Source organism: Mobula birostris, chromosome 6 (assembly GCF_030028105.1).
Source record: "Mobula birostris isolate sMobBir1 chromosome 6, sMobBir1.hap1, whole genome shotgun sequence".
Classification (NCBI taxonomy): Eukaryota; Metazoa; Chordata; class Chondrichthyes; order Myliobatiformes; family Myliobatidae; genus Mobula; species Mobula birostris.
The window spans coordinates 28,012,877-28,029,597 of NC_092375.1; the positions used below are offsets into that span (position 1 = coordinate 28,012,877).

The window sequence follows — 16,721 nt, forward strand, 5'->3', positions numbered from 1 at the left end:
TGTATTTGGTAGGCAAGGGCAAATGGGAAGATGGGGTGAATGTGTATGTTTGGGAAATGGTGGAGATGCAGGTGAGGGCAGCCTCAATGGTGGAGGAGTGGGACCCCCATTCTTTGAAGGAGGACAACTTCTCTGATGCCTTGGAAAGGAAAGCCACATTCTGGGAACAGATGCGGTAAAGAAGGAACTGAAAAAATGGAATGGCATTTTTACAGGCAGAGGTATAGTCAAGATTGCCAAGGAAATTGATGGGTTTATAAGGGATATTGGTAGAAAGTTTGTCTCCAATGCTGAAGACAGAGATCAAGAAAGTGGAGAGAGGTGTCAGAAATGGACCAAGTACATTAATAGTTTGGTACAACAACTACTCTTCCCATGAATTCAAGAAACTGAAGAGAGTTGCAAACAAACAGCCTTAGCACATCATATAAACCAGCCTCCCCACTATAACCTCTGTCTACACGTTTTGCTGCTCAGAAAAGCAGGCAACACAATGAAAACTTCCACCCACCCCAAACATCCTGGAAATGATGTGTTGGATGCAGAGGCTAATGGGGTGGTAGGTAAGGACGAGCGGGAAGAAGGGGTGAGTGTGAATGTCTGAGAAATGGAGATGCAGGTGATGGCATCTTCCATGGGTAAGATATGAAAGCAGGTACCACCAGGCTCAATCAACTCGACCTCTCGGTGTACATCAATATGATATTGCAGTTTACTAGCTACCTGTACTGTATTCGCTCTGTGATGCAGACTAATGTGTTATAATTAAAGTTTTGCTTTGCACCATTTCATTACTCTATTATAATAAATTGAACGGTATGCAAGACAAGTCGTTCAAAGTACCTCGGTACAAGTGTCAACAATAAACCATCTTATCATATTTAATTTGACAGTTTTTACCTGTAACCATGAACCGCTGCGACTGAGCCAACTTACAAAGTAACTTGTTAAAGCACCGAATCTTCATACAGAACTTCCGAGAATTGCCGAAACTTGTCATTACAGAGAAAATATAAACCCCAAGCCATAGCACACAAACCTTAGAAACAAATAGTGCCGCCCTGGACGAGGGAGGGCCGGCAATATATGTCAATTCGCATGCGCCTGAACGGAAGGCGGCCAAGAACAGGCACTCGTGTGCAATGTAACGCATGCGCATCCGGGAAAGGCTCCGGCAAGTCGCGTCAACACGCATGCGCCCAAAGGGTACATTGCCGATTTCCAGTACGTATGTTCTTCCGGGTTGCTTTTCGTGCGCCTGCAAAGCGTTGAGCTCTCTCGTAGCCTGTGCTCTGGGAATTTAAAGCTCGGGCTGTTGGGTAAGGTATGTCTAATTGTGGGGAATTAATACATCTAATTTCAGCAGTGTTGTGCATTTCATTTCTTCTGTTCCGAAGCTGTTAAATTGTGGAGTCGTGTTGGTCACCATAGCAACTTGTGGTCTTGTTTCGAAAACAGCGTCCTGGGTCCGAGTAATAGCCAGAAATTAAAATATAAAACTTACTCGGTATTAGGAAAAAGTTCAAGTTCAACACACGAAGAGCTCAGCGGGTCGAGCAGCATTTTTGGAGGGAAATGGGCATTCAGTGTTTCGCGTCGAGACACCAGGACTGGGGCAAAGATGCTGCCTGACCCGCTGAGGTTCTCCAGCGCATTGTGTGTCGTTCTGGATTCCAGCATCTGCACTCTGTTTAAAACAAGTTCTTCGCTACCAACCACCCCCAGTTTTTCAAAGATCAAAGTAAATTTATTACTAAGGTACCTATACGTAACTAATACCTCGAGATTCATTTTGTTGTATACATCTACAGGAAAAAATAGAAATGCAATAAGAATTTACGAAAAATTATACACGAACAAAGACCGACAAACGCCAATGTACAAAAGAAGGCAACCTGCAAATGAAAGTCATACCGAGAACAGCATTAGTAAAGGTTCCTTTACGGTGGTAGAGTCAGGGCCGCGTAGGCTCTACGCCGCTATGAGCATTTATACCTGTGCGAGGCGTTGCGTCGCGCTGCAATTCACCGCCACAACACTGCTTGGCGGTGGAGTTTCTGTGCCACCGCATTGAGTTTCTTTGTGTACTTCAAACAATGGTGACTGAAACGGAGCGCATCGTGTTGGAGTTGGAGCTAATAAATGTTGAACAAGAGTTACTTTTACTGAAATTACTGCAATGCAGAAAAGAGAGAAGACATCGGAGGAGATGGCGTGTACGACCATTGAACGGATTGAGGCAGAACGAGAGTGAATTTTCTGTGCTTGTCCGGCTACTAAGAGAAATGGACGAGGAAAGGCATTTCAAATATTTTCAGATGTCGGCAGGTAGATTTGACGATTTGGTTCATCGTCTCCAACCATTTATTTCGCATCAGTATACTCAGAGACTGGCAATCACCATTCGAGTTTTAGCTTCAGGTGGAAGTCAACAGGCTGTAGCAGCTAGCTACAAACTGGTCCTCCACTTTAAAAGCTTGTGGTTTCCTAACCTTAACCAATAAGCACCTTGTAGGATGTTTAATACTATTAACCTTCATCTTTTACCAGGACCACTAGTAAGCCCTTGTCGAATCACTTTCCTTCACCTGGCTGAATTAGTTCTTGCAATGAATACCTTCTCCTTTAATAACTCACTTCCTTTGTTTTATTTTTTAAAAACGAGACACGCTTATGGTAGTAGAGGTTATTTCATGGGATATATGGCATTCCTTCTAAAACTATTCATGTTCTTTGCTTTTCTTTCCTGTATGGTTATGGTGATAGCTTTGTATTATAACTGCAAATTTATGAACTTAATCAAATTCTACTCTTTTCTATGAGTGGCTGTGGCTTTTCCATAAAACCATAAGACAAAGGAGCAGAAGCCGGCCATTCGGCCCATCGAATCTGCTCCACCATTTTATCATGAGCTGATCCATTCTCCCATTTAGTCCCACTCCCCCACCTTCTCACCATAACCTTTGATGCCCTGGCTACGCAGATACCTATCAATCTCTGCCTTAAATACACCCAATGACTTGGCCTCCACTGCTGCCCGTGGCAACAAATTCCATAGATTCACCACCCTCTGACAAAAAAAATTCCTTCGCATTTCTGTTCTGAATGGGTACGCTTCAATCCTCAAGTCATACCCTCTCGTACTAGACTCCCCCATCATGGGAAACAACTTTGCCACATCCACTCTGTCCATGCCTTTCAACATTCAAAATGTTTCTATGAAGTCTCCCCTCATTCTTCTAAACTCCAAGGAATACAGTCCAAGAGCGGACAAACATTCCTCATATGTTAACCCTCTCATTCCCGGAATCATTCTAGTGAATCTTCTCTGTACCCTCTCCAACGTCAGCACATCCTTTCTTAAATTCGTAAATCCTTCATTCGTAAGCATTTAATCCACTACATAATGTACTGGTTGGGCACAGGAGTACATTCAGCCAGAGACTCATTCCACCGAGATGCAACACAGAGCGTCATAGGAAGTCATTCCTGCCTGTGGCCATCAAACTTTACAACTCCTCCCTTGGAGGGTCAGACACTGAGCCAATAGGCTGGTCCTGGACTTTTTCATAATTTACTGGCATAATTTACATATTACTATTTAACTATTTATGGTTTTATTACTATTTATTTTTTATGTTGCAACTGTAATGAAAACCAATTTCCCCCAGGATCAATAAAGTATGACTATGACTAAATAAGGAGACCAAAACTGCCCACAGTACTCCAAGTGAGGTCTCACCAGCGCCTTATAGAGCCTCAACATCACATCCCTGCTCCTATACTCTATTCCTCTAGAAATGAATGCCAACATTGCATTCGCCGCCTTCACTACCGACTCAACCTGGAGGTTAACCTTAAGGGTATCCTGTACGAGGACTCCCAAGTCCAGTTGCATCTCAGAACTTTGAATTCTTTCCCCATTTAAATAATAGTCTGCCCGTTTATTTCTTCTGCCAAAATGCATAACCATAAACTTTCCAACATTGTATTTCATTTGCCACTTCTTTGCCCATTCTTCCAATCTATCCAAGTTTCTCTGCAGACTCTCCGTTTCCTCAGCATTACCGGCCCCTCCACCTATCTTTGTATCGTCAGCAAACTTAGCCACAAAGCCATCTATTCCATAATCCAAATTGTTGATGTACAATGTAAAAAGAAGCGGCCCCAACACGGACCCCTGTGGAACACCACTGGTAACCGGCAGCCAACCAGAATAGGATACCTTTATTCCCACTCTCTGTTTCCTGCCAATCAGCCAATGCTCTATCCACGTATGTAACTTTCCCGTAATTCCATGGGCTCTTATCTTGTCAAGCAGCCTCATGTGTGGCACCTTGTCAAAGGCCTTCTGAAAATCCAAATGTACAACATCCACTGCATCTCCCTTTCTCCCATCTTTCCTGTATTTTCATTTTCACCTTTTGTCCCTCCCTCCCTCCCTCCCTCCCAAAAACCATAAAGGGGGCTTCTACCCACTCCAACCAGTCACATATCATTGTTGTTTACCTCCAGTGTTGTTCTTGTATAATCTTTGTATACTAAATATTGTTTATTTTAAATTCTAGCTATGGTTCAATTACACATCAAACATGGTAGTGAAAGCCAATTTTTGCTTGACACCACAGTAGATGTTACAGTGGAGGATCTAACCAAGCAAGTATCAGCCATTTACAATGGCAGACTCAAAGTAGACAGGATTTGTTTGGGTGAGTATTTGATAAAGTTCCTGAAAATGTGTTAATACATTGGCATGAATAAATTAGGCATAATCAAATGTGATTAATAAAAGCAAAATTGGGGTGGTGGGATGGAGATGCATCTCTACTGAAGGAGGTATAAGGTGCTCCTTCCCTCTGCTAGCCCCCAGGGTCATGTGAATCCAAGGGAGCAGGTGGTGGATGGTTGTATGAGCGGCTGGTGCTATCACAAGTCCTGGTTATCTGACCATTGATGCCAGGCAGACAATCTCTGAAGAGTATTGATAATGGCTGAGTTCACCCATCTTGTAAAGACACTGCCAAGAGAAAGTAATGGCAAACCACTGCCCTGGGAAAATTGCACATAACCATAATGAATATTGAGTTGGGGTATTATTTTCTACACAATTAAGTTGATTCTCAACATCCATAACTGAAGGATTATTATAGCTGAGATAGCAGTTGAATGCTAAAGTAGGATAATAATCTTGTGTTCCTGTACAGTTTCCATTTAGAATCAACTGTGGAATCAGTGGAAAGCTTCAGAGAGTACAACAACATTTGTAGAACCATTATTGGCATTTATTCTGAGATCAGTATCTTGGCACAGGCAGGCAGTTCAGGATGGACTTCTCTTTATTTACAACAAACCTGCTGGAGGAAATCAGCAGGCTGAGCAGCATTTGGGGGTAGGGGAAGGAGTTGTTGACGTTTCAGGTTGAAACCCTGCATCAAAACTGGGGAGAGTGGTGAGATGGAGGACGGGTAGATTGGGTAAGGAGCAAGTTGAGGGAAAGTTAGTTGATGGACTGATCAAGCCAGGTGAGGGTTAGTAGCTGTAATTATGAGGTGGAGGAGTTTGTAGGTACAGGGACAGACATAAGAGGACGAGAAGAAGATCAGATAGTGGGGGAAGAGAGTGGTGAAACCAGAGGTGAGGGTTATCTGAAATTGGAAAATTGTTCCAGTTAGCATTGGGCCTCATGCTAGCAGTGGAGAAAGCAGAGGATGGACAGTATGAAAGTAGGAATGAGAATTGAAATGGCATGCAACAGAGCGCTCAGGGCGAGTGCACCCAGTGTGCAGGTGCTCTGCAAAAATTTGTTGCCTAGTCGCAGCACACTTGGTCTTGCTGATATTGAACAGGACACATCAAGAATACTGAATTAAATAGACTAGATAGAAGAGGGTTAACTGAATCTTTGTCTCAACTGGAAAGATCATTCAGGTACCTACATGGTGCTGAAGGACAAAGTGGAGTCCAAACTGAATTATAAATCTGGGGAGAAATTGTGCAGCATGAAATAGATCATACAAACCTGACTTTATAGATGGAATGCTAACTGAGCCAATGTCTTGTATCATTGCAAACATGATATCCCAACTCCGATACTCTGAATTCCTGCCTGTGAATGAAAGCATGCTAGGTCCCTCCCTCACTATCCTGTCTACAAGTGTCAGTTTCAGGAAGCTATGACAATGCATCCCATGTTCCTATCAGTGCTTCTACGGAACTTGCTATTGATGGTATATGTAGTTGTATATTTGGCCCTGATTTACTGTTAACCTGAACTTTTAAACCAGAACATATTAACAACTTCACCTGAGAGCAGGGGTTCCCAACCTGGGGTCCACGGACCCTCTTGCTTAATGATATTGGTCCATGGCATTTAAAAAAAAAAAGATTAGGAACTCCTGCTTTAGAGGGAGGAATCCAACTAATTTAGCAGGGATCTCCCAGTATTTCCACTCCCATATGGACTTACCTCATGCATTTTGCATATCAGAATGCTCCAGCTTTCACTTCCTTATATTTTAGGTATATAATTCTGCATTTTGATTGTTTGAGATAACTGCTTGTCCTATTATTTTAGTTTTCTGATCTCTGAGGATTACACTCCATTTCCATTTTGTACTTCATTTGGAAAAAGCACACCTCACGATGCCCTGAACACAGTGATGTAACCCGAGGTCATCAGGTGCATTGGGATTTGGTTGATCAAGGCACGACTTGTGTTCAGGTAGCATGTGCTGCAAATCCCCATGGGCTTGCTGTCTTCATCCAGAGCCATCTTGTGGCTTTCTCTGCTGCCTCAGTAATGTTGCCGATGACTCTCTACCTCCTTGCACCAGTGATGCCCAGTGTGCTGAAGGCTCTTTGAAGAGACTGCCCAGCAAAGCACCGGCAGCCTACTTCAATGGGCATGCACTTTGCCTTCCATCCCTGCCTCCGAGAGTCACTGACCAGTTCTTCGTATCTGGCAAGCTTCCTCTCGTGGGCCTCCTCCAGATGCTCCTCCTGCAAGGTGATGGTCAGCGACTGTTGGAGGCAGGGATGGAAGGTAAACTGCTATGTCTGTTGGAGTGGGTTGCCGGGGCGTCACTGGACAGTCTCTTCACAAAGCCATAAGACAGTAAGACATAGGAGCAGAATTAGGCCATTTGGCCCACAGTCTGCTCAGTTGTTCCCACTCAACCCCATACACCTGCCCTCTCACCATACCCTGACCGATCAGGAAACAATCAACTTCCACCTTAAGTATACCCACGGACTTGGCTTCCTCCATAGTCTGTGGCAGAGCATTCTATGGATTTGCTACTCTCTGGCTAAAAAAATTACTCCTTACCTCTGTTCTAAAATGTTGCCCCCCTCAATTTTGAGGCTTTGCCCCCGAGTTCAGGATGCCCCCTACCAGAGGAAACATCCTCTCCACATCCACGGTCTAGTCCTTTGAACATTCGGTAGGTTTCAATGCGATCACCTCCGCATTCTTGTAAATTCCAGTGAGTACATGCCCAAAGCTGCCAAACACTCATGTTAATCCCTTCATTCCCAGAACCATCCTCGTGAACCTCCTCTGGAGTCCCTCCAATGACAACACATCTTTTCTGAGATAAGGGGCCCAAAACTGTTGACAATACTCCCAAGTGTGGCCTGACTAGTGTCTTATAAAGCCTCAGAATTATCTCCTTGCTCTTATATCCTGTTCCCTTTGAAATTAATGCCAACGTTGCATTTGCCTTCTCTACCACAGACTCAACCTGGAAATTAACTTCCTGGGAGTCTTGCACAAGGTCTTCCAAGTCCCTCTGCACCGCTCCCTATTTAGATAATAGTCCACACTATTGTGCCCTTTACCAAAATGCATTATCATACATTTACCACTGCATTCCATCTGCCACTTTTTTGTCCATTCTTCCAATTTGTCTGTCCAGCTGCAATCGCATTGCTTCCTCAGCATTATCTCCCCTCCACCTGTCTTTGTATCATCTGCAAACTTTGCCACAAAGTCATCAATTCCATTATCCAAATCATTGACAAACAATGTGAAAAGTAGCGGTTACATACTGGCAGTCAACTAGAAAAAACACTTTATTCTCACTCACTGCCTCCTGCCTGTCAGCTAATCGTGCCAGTATCTCAGCTGGTACAAGGAGGCAGAGAGCCGTTAGCAACATTACCGAGGCAGCAGAGAAAGCCACAAGATGGCTCTGAATGAAGAGACCAAGTCCACGGGGATCTGCGGCACATGTTACCTCTACGTAAGCCTCGGCTTGATCAACCACAGCTGGGTCACCTGGGTCAGGGGTCTGACGAAAGACCCGAAGCACCCAATGACCTCAGGTTACATCAGTAATGATGTGTTCAGAGCATTGTGAGATGTATTCTTCAAAAAAATCAAAAGTTAAATTTGAAAATGAGAAGATCTGATTAATTTTGGCCCTTAGTTTATTTTGTTATGTGTGTTTGAGGAATACCTGTTAGCTACCTGTTTGACGAATACCAGGAAGCTATGAAAATTTCCATCCACCCAATAAAATAGTTGTAATGTCTGTTTAATAGCAGTTCAACTGAATGATAGCACCTCTTAACTGTAAAGCACTCTCAAATGGATTGAGCTTGTGGAATTTTTGCTGAAGTCTCTAGAATCTGCAAACTTTTGATCCACTGATGAAATAAGTAGACTAGTGATCAGGCAAATATCTGATCCATTCTGATGAAAATCCCTATTGTTTTGTGCAAGTCTTACTTGGAAGACACTGTTCAACATCCTGACTCAGCTTTCAAATGTTTTTTTTTAGAAATAAGTGATTTGGCAGAGCATGGTACCTTCCTTCCTATTAATATGCAAGGACTAACAGATGAGCAGATAGAAGAACTCAAACTGAAAGATGAGTGGGCAGAGAAATGTATACCCAGTGGAGGTTTTGAATTTAAAAAAGACGAAATTGGACGGAGAAATGGACAAGGTAAGATGATGGGAGTTGACAACATTGTGAACTATTTGCAGGATTTTGGTCCTCCCATGTTTTACTGTAGACCAAAACTGAGAAGACTCCTTTCTAATTCCCTCTATTGCAAGAGATTAAGTTGCAGAAAATGAAAACTGCTGCAAACAAAAATGAAGTTTAAAATTAAAGATTTATAAGGAAATAAATGCTTCATACCTACTATTGGAAATGCTATCTTAAAAATTAGGAATTATTAATACTGATTGGTTTACTTTTAAAGAAAGCTGATGTGAAACATTGTTCAGGAAATTGGTCTGAAAATGTCATCTTTTCCTTTTCTTCCAGCTCCAAATCAGTCAATGAAAGCAGTTTTAACAAAAACTAAAGAAGAGGCAAAAGCATTAATTTCAAAGGTATATTTTATAATTAAGATGGCCAAATCCACTTTACAACCCAAGTATAATTACTGCCTGATATTTTTTAACAAGGCAGCTGTTTTAGGCACAAGAAGATTGCAGGAAGCAGTGGAATAAAATTAAAATATTGTTGATTTTTGTGTTGTTGTTTGTGGGTTACTTATTGTCCTGGACCAAAAAGTTACTTGATTGAGATCTTAGAAAGATGAAGACTTTAGTTTAATAGATTTGAAAGATTCTACCTCTGGAACAAAGGTTCATTCATTATAAAAGGAAATAAATAACAAAAATGGATTCTTTCTGCCTACTTCACACATGCTGACTATGATGCTTATCTACACTAATCATTGTTGCAAATATTTGGCTTGTATCTTTTTGCCTTTCCTATCCATGTACCTGTTTAAACATTGTAATTGTACTGTCTCCACTACCCCTCTGGCAACTTGATCCAGATGTTTGCTGTTGAAAAGCTTAGCCTTCAGTTCTCCTTTAGATTTCTTCCCTGTCACTGCAAAACCTTCACTACCCTGCAAAAAAAGATTACTTGTCCCATCTTGTTCTTTATTTTATAAATCTCTAAAGTTACTCCTCAACCTTGTGTGTTGTAGTGAGAATAAACTTGGCCTATCTAATCTCTTATAATTACAGCCCTACATTCCAGACAGCATCCTGGTGAATCTGTTCTGCAGTCCCTAATGCTGCCACATCCTTCCAGTAGTGTGGCAACAGAACTGTACACAACTCTAATACTTAATTTTAACATGCCAGAAATCCATTTCAAACCATTTCATAGTCATCTGACTGGTTTATTTTCTATCAAGTTTGAATGTAAAGAAACTCTATTGTAAAGAATGTAAAGAAATACATTGAAAAACTGTTCAAATACTTCATTAGCATTAAGCTTGATCTTGCCCTCAATTTTCCTCATGTCCATCGACTCACTTTCTAGCAAGTCTTATTTCTGATTGAAATCAGAAATCCTTAAATTTTTTTCCTGAGCTGATGATTACTATATGGGCAATTGCGCAAGTTGAGTTAAGCTGCTGACGAAGGGTCTCGGCCTGAAACGTCGACTGCACCTCCTCCTACAGATGCTGCCTGGCCTGCTGCGTTCACCAGCAACTTTGATGTGTGTTGCTCAAGCTGCTGCTACTGTATGTCCCTGGTTCAAGGGCATTTCTCATTAAGGAGCACTGTTTGGTAAAAGTTTAATAACTTAGTTGTGACAGAAACAAACAAGCATCTCAAGTGAAAGATTGGTTCTCTCTTTTATATAAGAAACAAATTCAGGCCAACGTATGTGTAACAATGGAGATGGTTAATGAAGCACTTGACCAACTGCGAGGAGCTGTTATGATAGTTTACCCCATGGGACTTCCACCACATGATCCAATCCGACAAGAATTTGAAGGGAAGGAAGATCTGTCCGGATTACAGGCAAGTAGAAAACTATATGAGAGTTAACTGATAGATGAGAGCAGCTTGAATTCTATTTCTTCACCTACATTTATTTTTGAGATACATGGATGTTTACAGATTATTTTTTCTTAAAGTTTCAATAATGGAAATAAGCAGCTAATGAAAAAGATTATTGTATTTGAAATTATTAAATATTGTATAATCGTTATTTTGGTAGGCTGGGAAAATGGTGATTGAAGATTCTGAGGCTCGTCTGTGGTGGGCAGGAAAAGAGTTGCAAAGAGGAAAGAAACTATCTGATTATGTTGGCAAGAATGAGAAAACCAAAATTGTTGTAAAGATACAAAAGGTAAATATGTGGATAAGAGTACTTTTAATGCATTACCAGCCTAGTACTTTTAAGCATTTGATCATGAACATAAGATGAATAACTTGGAATTCCTTTTTCTCCCTTTTAGAGTGGACTAAATAAGAGGGTTTTTTTTTTAACTAAAGTTGCAATTTGCCAGAGAGAGTAAACATAAAATTGATCCCAGAAGCAATTTTAGATTGCTTCTTTGAGGTTTAAGAATAGTATCAGAAGCACTTGATTTGCAAAGAGTAAAAAAATGTTTTATTTCCCCTTTCTCAAGCCCCACTACAGCTTCAAATTTAGAGGAATAGATGTGAGGCAGTAAAACTAAGCTGTATAAATCCTGTTAAACTTTGATCTGTTAAAACTTATCATTATGTTGTAAATATGCTATCTCAACCGTCTTCAGGATTGTGGGCATTTGCTATTCTTCCAGTATTTCTCTAGAGCTTTCACAAAATTATCGGTTGTCCATCGTATCCAACTTTGCCATGGATGGTTCTAAGCCCAGCTGCAAAAGGTGGAGGGTTGGACGAGGAGCTACTAACCCCATCCCATTTATTTTTTTTATATAAAGTGTTACAGAAATGCCAACAGAAGCTCCAAGGACTGCATCGCTGGGAGAGGAAGGATACACTAAGAAAATTGGCTACACCTGGGAAAATTTCTAAGACTTGTTCAGGATAGAGGGCTCTAGGGAGCTGCCTTTGGCAGCCTTTGCCCCAGTTTGGATGCTGGGCTTAAGTCATCATCATTTCCAGCAATGACAGGAGACCTGTGTATAAGAGTTTTTAAAGTGGAAAAACCATTGCACTGAGGCAGTTCCACTCTCTCTCTAGTAGTCACAAACTGCGGTCTGTCTTGGTTGCAGTAGATGACAGTGACTACTTCTGTGTCATATCATGCCCATTTCACTCCACGAAGCTTTGCAGAACCACCTTCCCGCTTGTTGGATCTTACTCTTGATCTCATCTGTTCAATACACGGGAGCTGACTTCACATGCTAGAACAGGCATGTATTACCCTATCTCACCAGGGTATGAGGCCTGCCAGCTACCTTCACCTGGTTTAGTTGGCCTTTTGAAGCGATGCACTGGGATGTGGCTGCTGTCATATGCAAACAGCTACTTGGAGCCACAGGCGAGGATCTGAGTGTCCAGTGGGGCCCAAAGGTGAGTGAGCTGCCTCAGAATGGACATGACAAGCCCCTTCACCAGAGGTGTTTTCCCTCCCTGGACACCCCATACACCCACAAAATTACAGATCATCAGCAAAACCCAAAAGAAAACTGCCCCACCCCCAATGTTCTTACAAAATTGAGATGCAAAAAATACATTAACCAATAAATGTTTGCAGATAATTCACCTGGTTAGGACAATGAGAAGTAATGCCACAGAATATCATTGGGACAGTACCCGCTGTATGCTGATATAGCACATAGAAACAAAATATTGTATCTCCATGGTAGAAAACACTAAAATCCATGGGCTAAACGAGGAGGGAAGCAGAAATTAAAACTTGGGTCCTTGACAAGTCACCAAGGAGGAAGACATGGAAGATGGCAGTTTGAGAGGTGTGTAGAGATGGTTAGTATTAAGGAGATGTTGTTAGATATTTTGGGATGCGTAAGGGTTAATATATTCCCAAAACTAGATGAGAACTATCCTAGTTTGCTGTGAGGAGATATAGCTGGGGCTTTGACAATTATTTGTATCTTCTCTAGCCACAGTGAGGTTTTGGAGGATAGGTAATGTTCTTTTATTTATGAAGGGTAGCTGGATAATCCAGGTAGGTAAGTATACGATGCTTATATCAGTGCTAGGAGAACTCTTGCAGAAAATAAGGGATGAGAATCTAGTACATTTGGAAAGGCAGGTGCTGATCAGGGATGATCAGCGTGGCAAATCCTATCTCACTAATTTGAGTTTTTTTAAGGTGTTAACTAAGATGACTGATGAAGGCAGTATACCAGACATTGTCCATATAGACTTTATCAAATAATTTACTGAAGTCCCACATTGCCGGGCATATGGCACTGAAGCTAATTGGATCCAAAATTAGCTTGGACATAGGATGCAGAGTAGCAGTGCAAGAATGCTAATCTGCTTGGAAGTCTGTGACCAGTGGTGTACTACAGGAATCTTTGTTGGGGCCTTTGTTTTTATCATACATGTTAACGACTTAGAACATAGTATAGTGCAAACAGCATAGTATAAATCCTTTGGCCCATGATGTGCCAACATTTTAATCTACTCCAAGATCAATCTAATCCTTCCTCCTACATTTCCTTCGATTTTTCTATCATTCATGTGCCTAAGTTTCTAAATGTCCCTAATGTATCTGCTTCTAACATCATCCTTACAGTGCATTCTGCACACCCACCACTGTGTAAAACTTACCTCTGACATCCCCCTCTCCCACACTCCTTTAATCACCACAAAATTATACCCCTTTGTATTAGCATTTTCCACTGTGGGAGAAAGTTGCTGGCTGTCCACTTGATCTATGCCTCTTATCTTTACATCTGTCAAGCCACCTCTGATTCTTCTTTGCTACAAAGAGAAAACCCCTAGCTTGCTCGGCCTATCCTCATAGACATGCTCTCTAATCCAGGCAGCATCCTGGTAAATCTCCTGTGCAACCCCTCTAAAGCTTCCACAGTAAAACGCAGAGCACTACAAAATGCAAAATGTTGCAAAGCAGATGGATCTTGGATTCAAGTCCATAGTCCCTTGAACCATGGTTAGATAGGGTGGTGAGGAAGCAAATGGCAAGTTTGTGAAGTTAAGGCGTGGTGTAAAAGTTGGGATGTTACGACATTGTGCATAACCTGGACATACCTAAACAAAGCCCGCAGGAGCAAAGCACTGGTGAAAAACATTAGGACAGAAGGAAGAGGGGGCAAGGTTTAATAGCCATAAAATAACAAAGCAGCATTAGCAACTGGATGCTAATTTGTGGCTTTGATTTTTCAATAGCAAAGTCATGGTGCTCCAGCCAGAGAACCAATTATCACAGAAGACGAACAGAAGCAAATGATGATGTATTACTACAGGAGACAAGAAGAACTCAAGGTACAGCAATTTTATCTACCTTACATGAAGTTTTATCTTTCATTTAATCTGAAAATCCATTCACTATTTAGTATGTGAAAGGAAGAACCAAGGAATTATAGACAAGAGTGGTTGTTATGAAACTGTTGGAGTCCCTTATAAAGAAGGAACGAACAATTTTAATAGAGCCCCAGATTTGTCATGCGAAGTGCAGCTAATTGAAATGTTTTAAAGTTGACACATGAATATTTAGGTAGATGTTTAATTTGCTCAAGTTGCTATCATGGAAGTGAAGGCAAAAATATTAACTTAACAAGGAAATTCTTCGAGTATTGACACAATGGGGGCAATACTCAGATATTCTGATTGGAACAATATGACTTGTGTCCTGTGGGGATCGGTATTGGAAGGATATACAGATTTTGCAGCACTCTATAGTGTAGAGTTACCAGAATGATTACTGGAACTCCATTCATTGTATACCCTTTGAATTTAGATTATAAAAAGTGATGTTATTGAAGATCAAGATACTAAGAACTGAACGTAGATGGATAATATCACTCGAGTTGGAAGTCTAGGATTTGGGAACATAACCAAAAAAGCAAAAAGGCAGGCATTCCAGAAATAAAGTTAAGAATTGTTTTTTCTATGTGCAAATTGTGGTAACTGTTTAAAAGTAGCTTTCTGAAGTGGCATTTGATGCTGTTGTTATAAGCAAGCTTGTGATTGATAAATTTGATAACCAAGAACTTCAAGAGATGGGGCAAGGACATCTTGGCCTTTTCTCCTTGGAGCGACAGAGAATGAGAGGTGACCTGAGAGGTGTATAAGATGGAGAGGCATTGATCGTGTGGATAGTCAGAGGCTTTTTCCCAGGGCTAAAATGGTTGCCACAAGAGGACACAGGTTTAAGCTGCTGGGGAGCAGGTACAGAGGAGATGTCAGGGGCAAGTTTTTTCACTCAGAGTGGTGAGTGCGTGGAATGGGCTGCCAGCAACGGTGGTGGAGGCGGATATGATAGGGTCTTTTAAGAAACTTTTGGATCAGTACATGGAGCTTAGAAAAATAGAGGGCTATGGATAAGCCTAGTAATTTAAGGGACATGTTCGGCACAACTTTGTGGGCCGAAGAGCCTGTTTTGTGCTGTAGGTTTTCTATGTTTCTAAGGGCATATATATGGAATTGAGCAAGACATAATTCATAATCATGTTAGATGATGAAACAGCCTGAAAGTACATTGGAGAAATTGGTATTTAAACCTTCACATGGTTAGAAAATAGGAATTCAGACAACAGTAAAATGTTTTGAAGGCCTTTATTGTAATGAATTTGAGTACAATATCAAGCTTATGTTGCCGCAGTTGTAGTAGTGTTGGTGAGCCCCCATCTTGGAGTTTGTGGAGTTTTGATATGAGAAAGGATACTTCTGGCACATGGAATATAGATTTGATTCCTGGTCACGTCAAGACACGAGAAACTGAGTTGGCAAAATCTCTGATCACTGAATTTCAGAAGAATACTAGTGACTAGAGCTGCAAACTGAACAATAGATAGATTAAAAAAGATTACATTTTCTTTTCTAGTTTAAAAATTTGTTTAAAATGCATGTTTAATTTTTTTTCAATGAACATTTCTAACTTGAATATTTGAATTGTTTCTTTCCAGAAACTTGATGAAAATGATGATGAATCCTATCTTGATTCAGCTTGGGCAGATAGGCATGCTCTGAAAAGGCAGTTTCAGGGTGTAAGCAACATCAGATGGGGTCCTGGAAAATAACAGTGATCATCTCACCTGGCAGACTTTGCTGCTTTGCTATCACAAACAATGGGGATGCCATGATGTTCCCATCTCAACTTTTTGCAGTTTAGCTAATAAAATAATCTGTCATTCTCTAAGCCTCTTTTACATTTTGAACAAATGGAAAGTTCTAGATTTCAAAATATTGTTAATGATAAATTTGTTTGGTAGAAGCTTTTCTTTAGCTCTTTTATACATGTTGAAATTCAGGAACACTTGTATTTATGTTAAATAAATATTTATTTTCCAATTTATATTTTGCTGTACATTCTTCAGGATTCATGCACAGATTAAAAATTTTAAGGATTCTGCAATATCTTAGAAAAAGCCACTGGCTCAAATTTAACTTTGCAAGCAATGCTGAGGCTATCAGTGCTCAGTGTTATGAAGCAAGTTGAAGAGCAACTTCCGTATATGCCTGTGCATGTTTAGACACTGCTTGCTTGCTCTCTAATTGTACTTCATTCTCTTTAGTGCTGACCACTACTCGACTTCAACCCTTCAGTACCTCTTATACTTGAGTGCACGCATGTTGCAAAGTGGGAATCAAGTGCCCATATTCTGTATTTCAGTTATTGCATTTTTTTTTTTATTTCCCTCTAATTTATCTCTCTCCATTTACACCACCTCCAGACAAATTAACACACCTTCACAACCACCTCTCAGCTGGCACAAACACTTTGTCAGCTTCTCAATCTCCACCCTATCAGATGCATTCTCCATTGTCCCTCCCCTCCCCTTTCTCTATG

General features: G+C 41.0%; 1 protein-coding gene across 3 annotated transcripts; it reads left to right on the top strand.

The window, feature by feature from the left end:
• Window positions 1–1,218: 1,218 nt before the first annotated feature.
• On the top strand, window positions 1,219–16,226 carry cfap298 (cilia and flagella associated protein 298). 3 transcript variants are annotated; one of them, XM_072262215.1, is made up of 8 exons: window positions 1,219–1,324; window positions 4,569–4,709; window positions 8,784–8,951; window positions 9,279–9,346; window positions 10,628–10,786; window positions 10,986–11,117; window positions 14,099–14,194; window positions 15,838–16,226. In XM_072262215.1, the coding sequence occupies exons 2-8, from the start codon at window positions 4,571–4,573 to the stop codon at window positions 15,949–15,951; spliced, it is 876 nt and encodes a 291-aa protein (XP_072118316.1). In that variant the 5' UTR covers window positions 1,219–1,324; window positions 4,569–4,570; the 3' UTR covers window positions 15,952–16,226. The 3 variants fall into 3 exon arrangements, with proteins under 3 accessions (XP_072118316.1, XP_072118317.1, XP_072118318.1); XM_072262216.1 differs by having other exon boundaries at window positions 1,219–1,319; XM_072262217.1 differs by lacking the exons at window positions 1,219–1,324; window positions 4,569–4,709; window positions 9,279–9,346 and having other exon boundaries at window positions 8,790–8,951.
• Window positions 16,227–16,721: the final 495 nt, after the last annotated feature.

Coding starts and splice junctions, on each gene's coding strand:
- cfap298 (XM_072262215.1), top strand. CDS start 4,571: ATGGTTCAATTACACATCAAACATGGTAGTGAAAGCCAATTTTTGCTT. Junction 4,710..8,783: donor AGTAGACAGGATTTGTTTGG/GTGAGTATTTGA, acceptor GTTTTTTTTTAG/AAATAAGTGATTTGGCAGAG. Junction 9,347..10,627: donor CAAAAGCATTAATTTCAAAG/GTATATTTTATA, acceptor CTTTTATATAAG/AAACAAATTCAGGCCAACGT.